We start from the raw sequence: 13,966 nt of genomic DNA on the forward strand, positions 1-13,966 counted from the left end.
AACTTGAAAGTGAGGACTCAATAGGCACAGCGAGATGGGGGCAAGGTTTCCTGGCATGGAGATGGTGGGACCTGCCTTTCCTGATGGTCCCACCAGAGCCACCAGCCTGGCCTGGAGACAGCAGCAAGTTGCAAAGAGGGAGACCCTGAGAAGCCTGCGCTGTGAGAGCTAGCATGGGGAAGTGGGTGGCAGATAAGAACATGTCGAGGAAAAACACAAACCAGAAGCTCCCAAGGAATTTTGGAAAGGAAATGGGGAATTAACTGCAGAAAAGGGGCGGGGGGGGCGGAAATGCACGGCAGTTTATGGCTCCCAACAAATAGTCTGTCCGTGCCACCTCGTCAGGCACTCGCTGCCTCTCCTTCCTGCCCAGGGGACACCAGCAGTAGCCGTCCCAGCCGGGCAGGAGCACTGGCAACAGGCAAGAGGCTGGTGCCGGCTCCCGGGGTGGCAATTCCAGCAGACACCAGGGAAGAAACAAACCCAAGGGCAGCTGGCAGGAAAACACCATCCCCGCTGTGCCGGGTAGGGAGAGGAGGCTGCAGGTCCCGTCTTGCCGGCGGGTAGACCAGGGACAGCCGAGGCCAAGGCTGGCAGACACCAGGTACCTCCCAAGGTCCCGTAGTGCAGCCTGGCTTGGAGAGCACGTCGCTTGGGTGCCCACCCACAGCCCCACGGCTATTTCTGTAGGGCCAGAAACCATCCCATCTCCTCCCCTTTCTTTTTTTACCCCTGTTGCCTTCGCTTCCCACCACAAGCCCTACAGCACGGGGTCCCCGCGCAAGCAGCCCCCTCGATCCACCCCTTGCCCTGCAGCTATTTCAGAGAAAGGCAAGAGGTATTTTTAGTGCTGCCAGCTCCCGGGAGAAGCTCTGAGCCTCTGAGCTGCAGCAGCGCTGGCGCCAGAGAAACTGCTGCTGCTCTGGCTGATATTTCTTGTATAATTAAACTCAATCCATCCCGGGGGCCGGGTCTTGGCCACCAACTCAGCAAGGAGGGGAAGGAGCGGAGCCAGAGAGCCGGGGGCTGAGGGCTCTGATGGATGCTGGGAATTGCTCCGCAAACGCTGGAAAAGCCAGGCCTGAGACTTTGGGGAGTTTTGCCAGGCATGGGGGAGCAGGATGGCTCCGAAAGGGGCAGGGAACAGGATTTAATGGGAGTAGACCTTTGCAAAGGCAAAAAACCCCATACCAGTATTATCTCATCCCAGTCCCCTGTGGGAGATGGACTGAAAGGGGATGTCCAGGGCTGGACAGGCGGTACCTAAAGGCAACTTGGGAGAAAGCAGCAGTATTCGAAGAGCACCCAGCGCCTGTGGGGAAAGCCAGAGAGATCACTCCCAGTAAACAAAAGCCCAAGCTGGAGCTGGAGCCATGTAGGAAGTTTGGGGGCTGTCTGGTTAGCGAGCATCTGGTGAACACAAGCTGCGGCTGGAGGCTGACAAGCAGCAGCACAGCCCCTGCTTCTTCTCACGCCCACCGCCCCGGCGTCTGTCCGGGGGCCCCAGTCTGCCGTCAAGGAACCAGGGGAATGGCAGCCCGGAGAAAACACAGCGCCCACCGGGTTTCAGGGTATTTTTTTTCCCTGTGCAAAAAGAACAGAGCATTTATTCCTGCGTGCCCTTAAATTTATATAAAAAAAAAAGATTTCAAGATACGTTTCCAGCAATCCAGACACCAAGCTGGCATTCCAAGCAACAGTATATTTTATATAACTGATTTTTTTTAGTTTTTACCACTTTATAAAGCCATACAATGAACTGCAAAGAATCCGACATCTGTACAATGGGAAGACAACAGCGGAGTCACATTCACACACGGACATGGTGTGACCGAAGTCATCCTTACATGCGCAACAACACTACGGGCACAAAGATACAAAATATAACGTATTTTTTTTTCCATCTATATAAATACACAGAAATGGGCGAGTCTAAAAGTTCTAAACTGTTCATTAACACTGATTAGCAAATAAATCTGTAACGTTCCCAAAGTAACAAAGACAACAACAACAAAATCCACACATAATACGGCAGCACAGGATCCGCCACAGAAACGTTGGGTTGCTTCCTTTTTTTCTTTTTTTTTTTCTTTTCCTTTTTAAGGAAAAGAAAGGAAAAAAAAAAAAATAGTAACCCCAAACCAACCTCTCAATTTGCAAAACAAACGAACGAAATGAAACAAGCCCCTGCGGGCTCCTTTGCTGTCTGATCCTCCTGCCTGCTCCAACGGGAAAGGTTGACTTCTGTTGACGCTGCTGTCTGGGGTTTTTGGGGCAACTGGTTTCTTCACCCGCCCAACCTGCTGGGTGGGGATTTACTTTGCACTTCAATTCAGGCAGTTGAACTCGCTGGAAAATCGATGCCCGGAGGCTGGGTTGGGTTTTTCTCCCTACCTGGTTTGTTTTCGGTGTGTGGTTTGACCAGGGGCAGCCAGCAAAGGCTACATCCAGAGCAACCCCAAACTTTGCTCAGTTTATCTGCTCAAACCCATGAGCATCCATCTCCACTGGCAACGAGGGGCTGGCAAAGACCATGAGATGGGTGAATCCCATCAGCAGATGATGACACAGATCATCCCCCAAAATAGCTCCCAGGGGGCCCAGAGCCGGAGACAGCCCCGTTGAATGGGAACCCCACATTTAGCACATAGCAGGCGCTACCGTTTGTGACAGGCAGCAAATGACCCCCCCGGGGAGCATTTCCCAACAGACAGCAACATCAACAGCAAAGGGAGGACGGGTGGGAAGGGGCTTCTCCAAAGAACAAACTGACACAGAAAGGGCACGTACAATAAATTTACACACACAAAAAAAAAATATATATATATATGTGGGAAAAAGTGCGTTTTTAAAGATATCTTTGGCAAGAATATATGCAGTTCTTTGTGCAGGAAGGAGGGATGTGTTCGTGTGTGTGTCTGAGAGAGAGAGATACCATCCGGCTGCTGACAACGGCAGTGTGATTACAACGAAACATATGCTGGGCTTAACTCGTGCAAGCTCGAATCTCAAATACCATGACTGCATTTAAAAACCAAAGAAAAAAAATACAAAGAGTATTTTCTGTCCCTTTTGTAAAGAAAAAATATCAACACTAGGTCCCCGGCAGCCCTGGGACCTGGGCGATCCTCAATGCTGGCTGACGGTCTCGCCCGGGGACAGAAAGGGTAGATACACCTGAAAGTGTAACTTTAAAAATGAGCAATAGGTTAAAAAAAAGTGCCTTTAAAGGGAGCTGGCAAACACCCGGCTACATCACTGGAAGGTGATTAGCTCTGTGTTAAAAAAATAATATAATCATTGGACGATTTTGTTAGTGTTCGAGATCTGGATACGGTCTAAACCTTCAGCTAGTGGGTTAGTGGGGAAGCCGTGAGCGGCTGAGGGCCCAAAGCAGGCGTGCTGCTATCGGCAGGTATCTGCTGGGGTCGGCTTCTGTGCGACATCTCCGGGGTGCTTAGATCCGCTTCATTTGTACAGGGAGAAAAAGAGGAATGGGAGTTTCAAGCACCAGTTTCCGAGGCAGCAGATAAAAATAAAATTACATTATTATCATATCTTTTCTTAGCAGTGAGAAAACCAAGTCTGAAAAATAGAGGCTTTCAAAAATATATCTTTATATATCTATAAACACAGTGTTTTCTCTAATTGGTGAACGGCAGGGTGAGGAGATTACGGGTGAGATCATCTCTCATCTCACTTGAATTTCGCAGAAGGAGGGAATCGCTTTTTGGAAACATCAGAAATGAAAAGGTCTCCGCATCCACGCGGCCAGGGAGGTGGGGAGGGGGAAAGACCCCTCGCCGGAGCCCCCCATTCTGCCGCCATCTCGCAACCAACTCCTCGCTACACATCCTTTCCCGCTCTCGCTTCAGCACATCAGAACAGCCTCCGGCCGTGCCAGCCCCTCCGGACACCCACGCCGCCGCTCCCCCACGCACACGCATGCACACACATGCACACCGGTCACACGCACGCTGCCCCGACGCGGGGGGGACCCCACGCCTCTTCCCCCATCCGTATTTTCCCTTGCTCTGGATTTTCTTTTAACGTGCAGGTGTTTCCCTGGGGCAGGGGAAGGGCGGGGGGGGTGTGTGGATATAATGGGAGAAATATGATGCGCAGAAAGCAATATGGCAAAAATAAATATTTTTGGAGTGTAAATTTAACTTTTTCCTCCTTAAAATTTTGTTAGCTTACAGTATTTCATCAGTATAGCTTGTATATATACTACAGTTATCAAGGCAAAGGCGGTCCAAGGGAGGAGACCTTTCCAGGGGGACTGCAGTGCTATGTTTCTAATTTTTGCCCCCAGTAAACTATCTGGGCACTTTGCACTGAAAACTTCTCCCAAAAGGCTCTCAGGGGGATATCTGCTCAGCAATGACTGCTCGTCTCAAACCTGCCTGTGTGACCGAAGCATCCTCTGCCCCCCGTCACCGTGGGGCTTGGATCTCCACCTGCTGCCCCCGACCCGCCGCCGCAGCAGCATGGGGGCCCTTCGGCCCTCTCGCCCCCCAGCTGGCCCTCCTCACCTCCCAAAGAAAAGGGAAAAGCCGACAGCACCGAAGCCACTGCAAAACTACAGTGCAGTCAGGGGGGCACAAGCCTCCAGCCAGCCGGATTTGGGGTACGCACGTGCCGAGCAGGGTGGCTCTCGGAGGATCTGTTACCTCCCCACCGAGCCAAAGTTGCCCAGCGACTGCAGGTCCTTTCCTTTTTTCTTTCATCTTTTTTTTTTTAATTTTTGTCTTTCTTTTTCTTTTTTTTTAACGTGGCCTCCAAAACAAAAGGAGAAAAAAGCGCCTGAGTTACTTGTAGTCATTCGCCTTTCGTGCAACTTGAACGTCCATGCAATTTAAAAACCGTTTGCGCGTCTCCGAAGAGCGAGATAGGGGTAGCCACGGGTCCGCTGCTTCGCACAGGGAAACCACCTGTGCCAGCATCCGCTATTATTATAATTATTATTATTATTACTACTTTTTTCTTTCCTTTCTGTTTGTTTTTTTGTGTTAAGAGAACGTGTGACAGGCCACAGGAGAAAATTGCCACAGAGGCCAAGTGATGGGAGGGAAAAGGGGAAGACAGGCGAGGATGTGACTTTCTGCACGCTCCCAGGAGGTTCCCAGGCAGCATCTGCATCTGCTTTCCTCGGGCGAAGGGGCAGCAGGAGCCCCCAAGACCCCCCCGCGGGCTGGGGGGCACGGGAACCCCCAGGGAGGTGGCAAAATGCCATGACCCCCCTCTGCGGGTGGGCTCACAGCAGCTCACCTGTGGCCGACACTGGGCTCTGGGTCAGCAATGGAGGTCAGCCCCCGGCCGAGCTCCCCAGGACGGAAGGGCTCGAGACCAAGCTCCTCATGCCCCCAGCAAGTCACCAGGCAGCCGGCAGGTTTTGGGAGAAGCACGGAGGCTGGTGAGGACCCTCCGCTGCAGCCAGGCAAGGGAAGGCTTCCGAGAGCATCTCTTCCAGCGTCCCGCAGACCCAGCCCACGTTGTTACCTCCTACAAGTTGTTTGAAACATGCAGCAGGTGTTCACCGATGGAGCTGCTGGAATGGAGCTTCTCCCATGGATTTTGCCAATTGTCTCTTTTTTTTCAGATGGAAACACCAGTCATGGTCCCGCGTTCAGTCCCGAGTGGATGTCACCGCTCGGGACCCTGATGCCGAAAGCTGGGAACACGCCTCTCCCTGCTGCCTTCGCTTTGGTCACCTTCCGCGCGCTGGGACATGCATCCTGTCTGGCGTGACTTTGTGGCTCTCTTATGTAGGTGCGTGGTTTTGGTTCCTCTGTGTGTGTGTTTGGCTTGTGTTGAGTTTTTAGGGGTTTTGTTGGGGTTTTTTTTCTTGTTTGCTGTTTTCCTCCAGAATTCCAACCCTTTTCCCCCCCCGATTCACTTCCCTCTCCCACAATGCACTTTCTCACACTCCTTCTCGGATCAGCTCCAAGTCCTTCTCCAAAATTCAAGAATCACCCGCAAGCGCCGGCTCATCTTTTCTGGCCAGAGCCGAGCATGACTCTGGAGACAAAGTTGACGATGGCTGCAGCTGGCTGGTCTGGGTCCAGCTCGGCGAAGAGGTGGCAGATGTTGTCTGTGGTGCTCCCTTGCTTCCTGGCCACGAAGCCGAAGAGCCTGGGTGGGGAGAAGGCAAGAGGCTCAGCGAGGTTTGCCAGCGTTGCTCACCCAAGGAGCACTACCACCCTCTCCCAGCTTGGTCTTGTCCACCTTCCCCTCTTTAACATCCACCTTGCACAACTCAGAGGGAGACATCCCAAACCAGCCTGCATGAAGTCCCATCTACTCTTCCCTTTGCTGCAGTTTCTTTGAAGGCCAGCACTGCATTTCCATCATCTTCTCTTGGCCAAACCTCCCTTGCTCTGACCATCCCTGCCACTCTCCCCTAGACCGCCCCCAAGAAGGGACCTTCCAGATGACCACAGCATTCCCTTGGTTTGGGTGATGACTCTTGAAACCACAGAGGTGTGATGGGCTGGACATCAGGGTAGACACTGTATGAGAGGAAGGCCATGTGGGGACATGGGCAGCTGGGTGAGACCATGCAGTTATTTCTGTCTGTCTGTCCCCTGATGAACAAAATATACCTTTCTTTTTTTTAATTAGAACGTGCAAACTCAAGTTATAAATACGGGGGAACAGAATGTGAGACAGGCCCAGGCTGTGGCATTTCTAATTGCACAGGGGAAATATCCCAGCAGCTGGACATCCTAATAAAAACCCCTTTGCTAACACAATGGCTAAAATTAGTGGGAACTGGCCCCTGGAAATGGGCTTAGCCGGCAGCTCTGCACTTCTGTGGGTCAGGACAGGGAGGACAGGAGGAAAGGGAAGAGCTCACTGGTGGCTCGCACACCATCAGCATAACCCCCGACTGCTCCATGAGCTGGCTACCGCTGACTCCGCTGGGAGAGTTTCCAGTTAGGCCAGTTCAGCATGGGCCATGCCTGCTCTGACCAGGAATTTGGGGCTGAAAGATACTTCCCAAGTCTCCAGGACCACGGTCTCATGCCAGGGTGAAATGTTCCTGCAGCAAGGAGCTGAGCCTATCTCACGGTGTCCTGCATGGGGCATCTCCCAGCCAATGCTCAAACACAAGCAGAAGCCACCTCAACAGTGGCTGGGAGGAATTGAGCACAGAAAGTACTTACTTGGCTGGGCCGCTGCCATCAGTTTTAGTCCACCTGCAAGGAGAAGAGGAGGTGTGAGGGATGGTGCCTCCTGCACCCCACAGAGACACAGATAGGGGCCACCGCACCAATGCTGGAGGGCCAGCCTGGCTTTGCACAGGCTTGGTTCTACAGCAAAAAAACCTGATGCGCCTCTCCCCTAGCAAAAAGATGCTTGGAGACACCAAGCTGTCACCAGAAGATGCTGGTGTTGCCCCACGGTATCCAAGAGGACCCTGCATCCCTGCCCTCCACAGGACATAGCAAGCAGAGACCCTGCTCCAAGCAGCCCAGGAGCCTGAGGGAGGGAAAGGGGCAGGGGACATGTGCTCCCCTCAGGTGAGGGCACTCACTTTCGTTCCTGGGGGTCCAGGTCGCAGAAGGTGACGGTGTTCAGGGGGTAGTGTCGTCGGAAGAACAATCTGAAATGCAAGGCAGGGAGCGTCAGGGCCAGGGAGCCCTCACCTCTGCCCCACCACAGCCCATTCCCACTGGCATGGGGGACACTCCCACAGGTCTCCCCTAGGATGCTCCAGAAGTCAAGAACAAAGCCCAGCCCTGCCCATGACCAGGCTCATGCCACCCCAGGGACATCCTTCATCAATACGCTCCCTGGATCACAATCCCATTGGCTTTGGGGACACGGGGACATGGCCACGGGGACTCTTACTTCCTCTGGTTGTCAGTTAAGGTGATGCCTTGTGCAGAGACTTTGAAGTGGACGATGGTAGCGGTGGGTGTGGGGTCAGCCACCAGCGTCTCAGCGACGGCCTTTGCAATGGCCTGGGGGCCCGTCAGCGACTCCATCTCAACCGAATTGATGAAGAGGACATTGCAGGCTGGAAAGGGAGACAGAAGGCGTGGGGTCAACCACTGCTCCGAGCCACATCCACCCCATGACAGCCCCTCTCTACTCACCCGCACCCTGTTTCAGGAGGTCCGTGGCCGAGTTGGTGGCCGACGCAGTGTCTTTCTTTTCCTCCATGGGATCTAGAAGACATGGCATGGTTACTGCTGCTCCCTGCTTGGAAACCCACCCTGCAGACTGTTGGGGCAGATGCACTCCTTTCTGGTCCTGGCTCTTACCTCGGTCGGGAATGACCAGCTTGCAGGGCAGGGCCAAGGGCATGATGGAGTGCTGGTACACCAGAGCCGAGAGGCAGCCTGGGGAGAGAGGGGAGATGGTCAGCGCAGGGCTGGGGACACAGGTTCCCTTGGTGTTAGTTTATTGTCTCTCCGGGTGGACAGGAACACGCTTTTTGGTGGGTTTCTTCACTGTGGTCCTAATGCCACGCGTGGCATTTCTTGTTGCTGAAACCACCACGCCCACGGAGGGCTTAGGGAGGTGGCAGAGATGCCAGGGCCACCTTAGGAACAACGAATGGGGCAGAGGTGCTCCTCAGAGCACATTAGCCCTGGAATAACTGGAACAAGGGGAGCCCCTGCCCTCCACCCTGCCCAGCAGCATCATTTGTCCTACACGTGTGTGCAGGAAGGGACGTACCTGTGCATACAGGCACATCTGTGTGCACTTGTGAGTGTGCATGACCCCAGGGGCTCCAAATGTCCACAGGACTCCGTTACACAGGGACAGGAGGCAATAACAGAGGCTGGGGCTCTCCCAGACACCCAACAGCTCTGCTTTGACAGTCCCGTAAAGGTAAGGCTCTCCTAACCCAAGCCTGCATGTGGGAAGCACGCTGCGGGGGGCACTCACCAAAATTGGGCTCGTTCGGGCACCCTTTTAATTTCACACCCCGTGGGCTGGTCTCGATGAGGAAGTGCCTCACCAGCTCATTGGTGATGTCTCCTGGGAAGAGATGGGATGTTCTCACACCAGAGCCACCCTCCTCCTCCTCCAACCCTGCAATCCCACAGGGAAACCAGAGCTCCGGCTCAGGAAGGCGTCTCCGCCACTCCACACACCCTCCTCAAATCCGGCCCTTTGCACAGGGTCAACCCCAAGCCAGGCTCCCCCGTGGTGTTGGTGGGCTGGGGAGGCTGTGCCTGTTTCACCATGCCAATGCCCAAGATGCAGATGCCCCCAAGCCCTCAGCAGCTCAGGGCAGAGAGTGTCTGGTGCTTCCCTGTGTCCTGGAAGGGAAGGGCTGGGAGGGAGGGATCCTGCCACATCAGCACATACGCAAGGGCATGCCCGGCTCAGCAGACCCAGCTGCCTGCTTGCCCCAGCCGAACAATGGAAAGCATCTCGGCGTGGGATGAAGAAGGGCACACAGTACCTTTCTTGTTCTGCTGCATGACGGTAGGAGGCGGAGAAGCCACTTTCATGGCGAGGCCGTAGGCTCCCCGGAAGGAGTGGCTGTCTCGGATGATGAAAGCCCCTGGCTCCCTGTCCTTCAGCAGGGCGATGGCTGCAGGAGAGAACGGAAGACCTCAGAGCCAGCATGGCCAGAGCCAACATGCCCTCCAAAACCAGCTGCTGTGGGTCACAACAGGGTGCCCTGGCCTTGCAGCTGCGCACCGCAATGTTACCGTTCCCCATGCACATCTGGATGAGGGTCTCGAGTGGGTCTGTGGTCAGGCAGGGGCTCATCTCCTCCCTGCCTCAATTGCCCTTGCATGGGCATCTCGGAGCACCCATTCCCACCCAGCTCAGCTCTGAACAACCAAGCACTGGAGAGCAGGCAGGGACCAGGGACCAAATACTGGGACCTTGCCCATGAAGGCACCTTGCCCCGTCCTTGTTCTCCCCTCTTATTTTAGCCATGTCTCCAACACCACTCTGAGCTCTCTCAACTTATGATTTGGGTGCTTTGCACCCCAAACTGCATAGATCCACTGCACACTGCAGGGACCGGTGCTTCTCCACCAAGGGTAAAGTTTGGGGAGCCCACATCATGCAAGTCTGCAGCAGAGCTGGGCTTCAATCCCCTTCTGCAATGATGTGCATCCACAATCCACCTTTACTCCTAACCCAACTCCTGTGGGAAATCCTTGCCAATCCCTGTGATCCCAGATAAACCCCAACTCCTGACCATGGCTCACTTGACCGTATCCTTCACCCTGTGCCGTCTACGCACCCTGCTCCCTGGAGATCTCCGGTTTGTACCAGTATTTGGAAGTGTCCTGCACAAACTTGACGTTGGCACGAGTCTCGGGGCTAATGTCTGCAGGGAAGGGAAGAGAAGACAAGAAAAAAGTTAAAAGATGCTGTATCTAAAGCTCCACAAGAGTTTTTACCAAATTCAGCTAAAGCATTAACACCTCCACCTCCTTTCAGTGCCAGCACTTTGCTTTAACCTCAAGCCCATCCTCCATACCTAGGTAGGCTGATCACCATCCAGAGCTTATGGGGCTCCTGGCACCCAAAGCTAAAGTGCAAGGGCTGGGATGAGCATCCCCCCCCAAGTGCAAGGGCTGGGATGAGCCTCTGCCACACAGCCAGAGACAAAACAGGAATTCATTTAAAAGGCAGCTGGCCAGGTGAAATGAAAGCTGTTGGAGGAAAGAGGTATGTCCAGTGGGTGCTGGGGAGATCCCCTGAATTCAGAGGGCCTTTGCTGCTCTCTGATGTTCAAGATTTAGCTTGTCTGTCATAAAAATAAAATCCTTCCCTTATCTTTGTTCCATGTGGAGGAACTGGACAGGTCAACCTCCCCTCAGAAATGCAGCCCCCAGCCCCAGCCCTGCCCTGCCTCACTCAGCGCCCATCAGCAGCACGGCCCCGACTGGAGCCGGTCCTCTGGCCGTGAAGTTGCCACTTTGCTCAGGCAATGTTTCCAACCACCTGCTTCCCAAAAACAACCGAGTAAACAACCCAAGGGGCTGAATAGCATCTCTGCTGGAGACATGTTATCAGCCCTCTGCAATCTGGTCGCCTTCGGAGACGCAGGGGGCTCGCTCCCCTCCCCAGCCAGCTTGCTAATTGTTACGGGTTTTAATTCCTCACGCTTCCCCGCTGGGAAAGGTCCCCAGCCATGGCAAGTCACGGGGCCGGGGTGGGCGCCAGCATGCCCACAAAGGGCTGCCCACTCGGCAGCAAAACCGGCCCGGCAGCCAGAGCCACCGCTGCCCCGCGGCTTTATTCCCCTTATCCTATCAGCCTGATCTTGGCGTCACCAAGGTGTCCCATAACGGGAGCCAGCGAAGGCGTTCCGGGCACAGCGGCACCCGGGGCACGGCACACCATTCGAAACGAGGAGGCCACACTGCCGAGGGGTCTCGGCGGGGTAAAGCCCACAGGGAACGGGGCCAGGAGGTCAGCGCATCCCCACGGCAGAGAAAAGCCGCCTCCGGGCACTTTGATCTCCCGTACGCAACTCTGGGCGCTGTTTACACCAGTGATGCCGGGTCGGTGCTTTTCCTGTTTAGATTTGGCAGAAAGCACAGGAAATGGCCCGAGCCCCGGCGGTGCCGCCGCTTTGCGGATAGGCAGGAGGGGTAAATCAGGACACGGTTGCAACCCCTTCCCTGCCGGCAGGCGAGGAGGAGGGGGGGGGGCCCTAGGCAGGGCAGGGGGACTAAGGGAACAGCATCCCCTACCTGGCATGGAGAACTTGGAGAAGTCTGGCAGGGTGTGGGAGAAGGCAACGGTGCTCCCAGCGCTGGGGCTGGACATGCCACTGGAGAGGGGCGAGGACGCCTTGCCGTTGACGGTGGCGTAGTTGGGGAGGCTGTTGGAGCGGTCCCCGGCCGACATCCGCCGCTTCTCGGGCAGCGCGGGCTGCGGCGTGGGGCTGCCTTGGCGGTAGGCAGCCGAGTCCGGGGAGGAGGAGTGCGGCGTGCTCATGCCGGGGTAGTACGCCGGTGAGACGGGGAAGGACGGCGTGGAGGGAGGCTGGTAGCCGGAGGAGCTGCTCTGCCGAGACAGCGTCGGGCGCCTCTCCTCCGGGCTGGGGCAGCCATACAGTGGGCTGCCGGGGGGGACAGCCACTGCAGCTTGATGCCTGGCCAGGCTGGGGCTTCCCGGTGGGGCCACCAGGTTGCTGTGGGACGCCGCAGCATGTCTGCCCAGCCCGGGGCTGCCCGGAGCGCCACTCACGCTGGGGTTGACAGCTCTTCGCCCAAAGCCGGGGCTGGGCGGCGTGTTGGTAGCCACTGTCCGGTGCAGGGTGCGGGGGCTCCCCGGCAGGACATGGACCCCCACCACGTTGACCTGTGGCTGTGGCCGAGCTTGGGGATCCGGCTGGAGGCCGGCTCGGCCATCAGAGTAGTCGGGGCTGGCATACACCGAGCCCGGGACCCCGCCTTGGACCATTGCAAAGGAAGATGGAGACGAATTTTGGTAGCTGCTGTGAGCAGAGGGCATCTGTGAGCTGACAGGTGACCGGTAAACAGGTTCAGCCAAGGCATGGGGAGGTGTAACCGTGCCGTGGGGACTGCCCTCCGATGGGTAGCTGCGGAGGGAGGCCCTGAAGAGAGATGAGAAGAAGGAGGATTCAGCTTCATCCCTCATTCCTGCTGCTGGCTGGCACCCTTCTGTGAGTGCTGCACAGGGAAACTGAGGCACAGCACCAGCGAGCTGCTCAGAGGCAAGGGTGGAATGGGTCCTGCCAGCTGCATGAAAGCAACCGGAGGCAGCTTTAGTTCCCCCATGCCTCCCAGTTCCCTCACAAAATATGATTTTCTGGGAGACAAAACCTTTTTCCAGTTTCTCTCTCCCAGAAAAACAGCCGGTTCATCCCCCCCTGACAACCTCACCAGGTGAGCTGGTGCAGGACACCCCATGAGCAGGGTGGAGAGGAGACAGGGACGATGGCTCCATTGCACCACAGGGCATCGAAGCTCAGCCCAACCCAAGGCTAGAGGTTAGCACAGACCCCACCCCTCCTCCTGTCCCAGGATCCCGGCAAGGTGCTGCCGAGGACCAGTGACCACCAGTGACCACCAGTGACCCAGCTTGTCTTCATTGTCCTCAGGGCAATGAGCTGCACGGTTAGCCAGGCCCCCTAAGCCCTGCATGAGGAGACAGGGGTCCTTGCAAAGGCAATTTCAAAGTGGAAGGAAGCCCGTGAACCAGGCAGGGTTCAGCCCTGTCCCCACCAGCCCCCGGGACCTGCACCCACTGCCTTACCCGTCCACGCTGTGAATGGGGCTGCTGGTGGAGACGGGGCTGGGAGCGGTGAAGGAGCTGGTGAAGGAACCATTCCTGGCAGACACCTCCGGGCCCCCAGGCTCGGCAGTGGGCAGGCTCCCTCCCCTGCCTGTCGTGGCCGTGCGGGCCACCGACTCGACATAGCTCCTGGGCTCTGCAGCAAAAGAGAAGGGGAGATGGATGAGGCCACAGCTCACACGGGAAGGGGGCCACGCCCTTCCAGTATCCCCATTTCAGCCAGTGAAGGTGCCTGAGCTGAGCTCCTCCAGCTGCACATTTGCTCCATCCCTCTTCCCCCATCTCAGGGACTGTGCAAAAACACATCTAGCTCATCTGGACCTTTAGGTTGCTCCGAGGGATGCTGAAGATCCCAGCCAAGGCACAGGGAGAGGGGTCACGTCCAGCTCTTTGCCCAAGGGGACCAGAGCACACGGGACCATGGTCCCTTCCTGCCCCACAGCCCCTCCGCCCTGCTCTGAGTCAGCGTCCCTCCCCACCCAGGATGCCACACAGCACACGTCGTGCTCCCTGCTCATCCCCAGCCCCTAAAAATAGAGCCAGTGACTCTGCCCAGCCTGCGCTGACTCACGTCGGACTGACGACGATGCCCCGTGGTCCCTGCCCTGCACGGCCCACCTCTGCCAGCCATATCCAGCAGCAGTCCATGGAGCAGCTCCAGCTATTTCCACTGCAGTATCCAACACCCTCGCTCCCAGCCCGGCGT

General features: G+C 56.1%; 1 protein-coding gene across 10 annotated transcripts in view; it reads right to left on the reverse strand.

Annotated features, from left to right (window-relative positions):
- Window positions 1–1,687: 1,687 nt before the first annotated feature.
- TNS1 (tensin 1) overlaps window positions 1,688–13,966 on the reverse strand; it is a 65,123-nt gene continuing 52,844 nt past the window's right edge. For all 10 annotated transcript variants that reach the window (XM_075429721.1, XM_075429725.1, XM_075429716.1 and 7 more), the window contains 11 exons: window positions 13,222–13,396; window positions 11,691–12,559; window positions 10,229–10,315; window positions 9,428–9,559; window positions 8,905–8,997; window positions 8,274–8,351; window positions 8,106–8,177; window positions 7,858–8,026; window positions 7,541–7,609; window positions 7,170–7,202; window positions 1,688–6,135 (listed from right to left, as the gene is read on the reverse strand). In XM_075429721.1, the coding sequence (XP_075285836.1) occupies window positions 5,991–6,135; window positions 7,170–7,202; window positions 7,541–7,609; window positions 7,858–8,026; window positions 8,106–8,177; window positions 8,274–8,351; window positions 8,905–8,997; window positions 9,428–9,559; window positions 10,229–10,315; window positions 11,691–12,559; window positions 13,222–13,396 (1,922 nt within the window). In that variant the 3' untranslated portion in view covers window positions 1,688–5,990. The remainder of the gene's footprint in view (window positions 6,136–7,169; window positions 7,203–7,540; window positions 7,610–7,857; window positions 8,027–8,105; window positions 8,178–8,273; window positions 8,352–8,904; window positions 8,998–9,427; window positions 9,560–10,228; window positions 10,316–11,690; window positions 12,560–13,221; window positions 13,397–13,966) is intronic.

This window comes from Opisthocomus hoazin, chromosome 9 (assembly GCF_030867145.1).
Source record: "Opisthocomus hoazin isolate bOpiHoa1 chromosome 9, bOpiHoa1.hap1, whole genome shotgun sequence".
NCBI lineage: Eukaryota > Metazoa > Chordata > Aves > Opisthocomiformes > Opisthocomidae > Opisthocomus > Opisthocomus hoazin.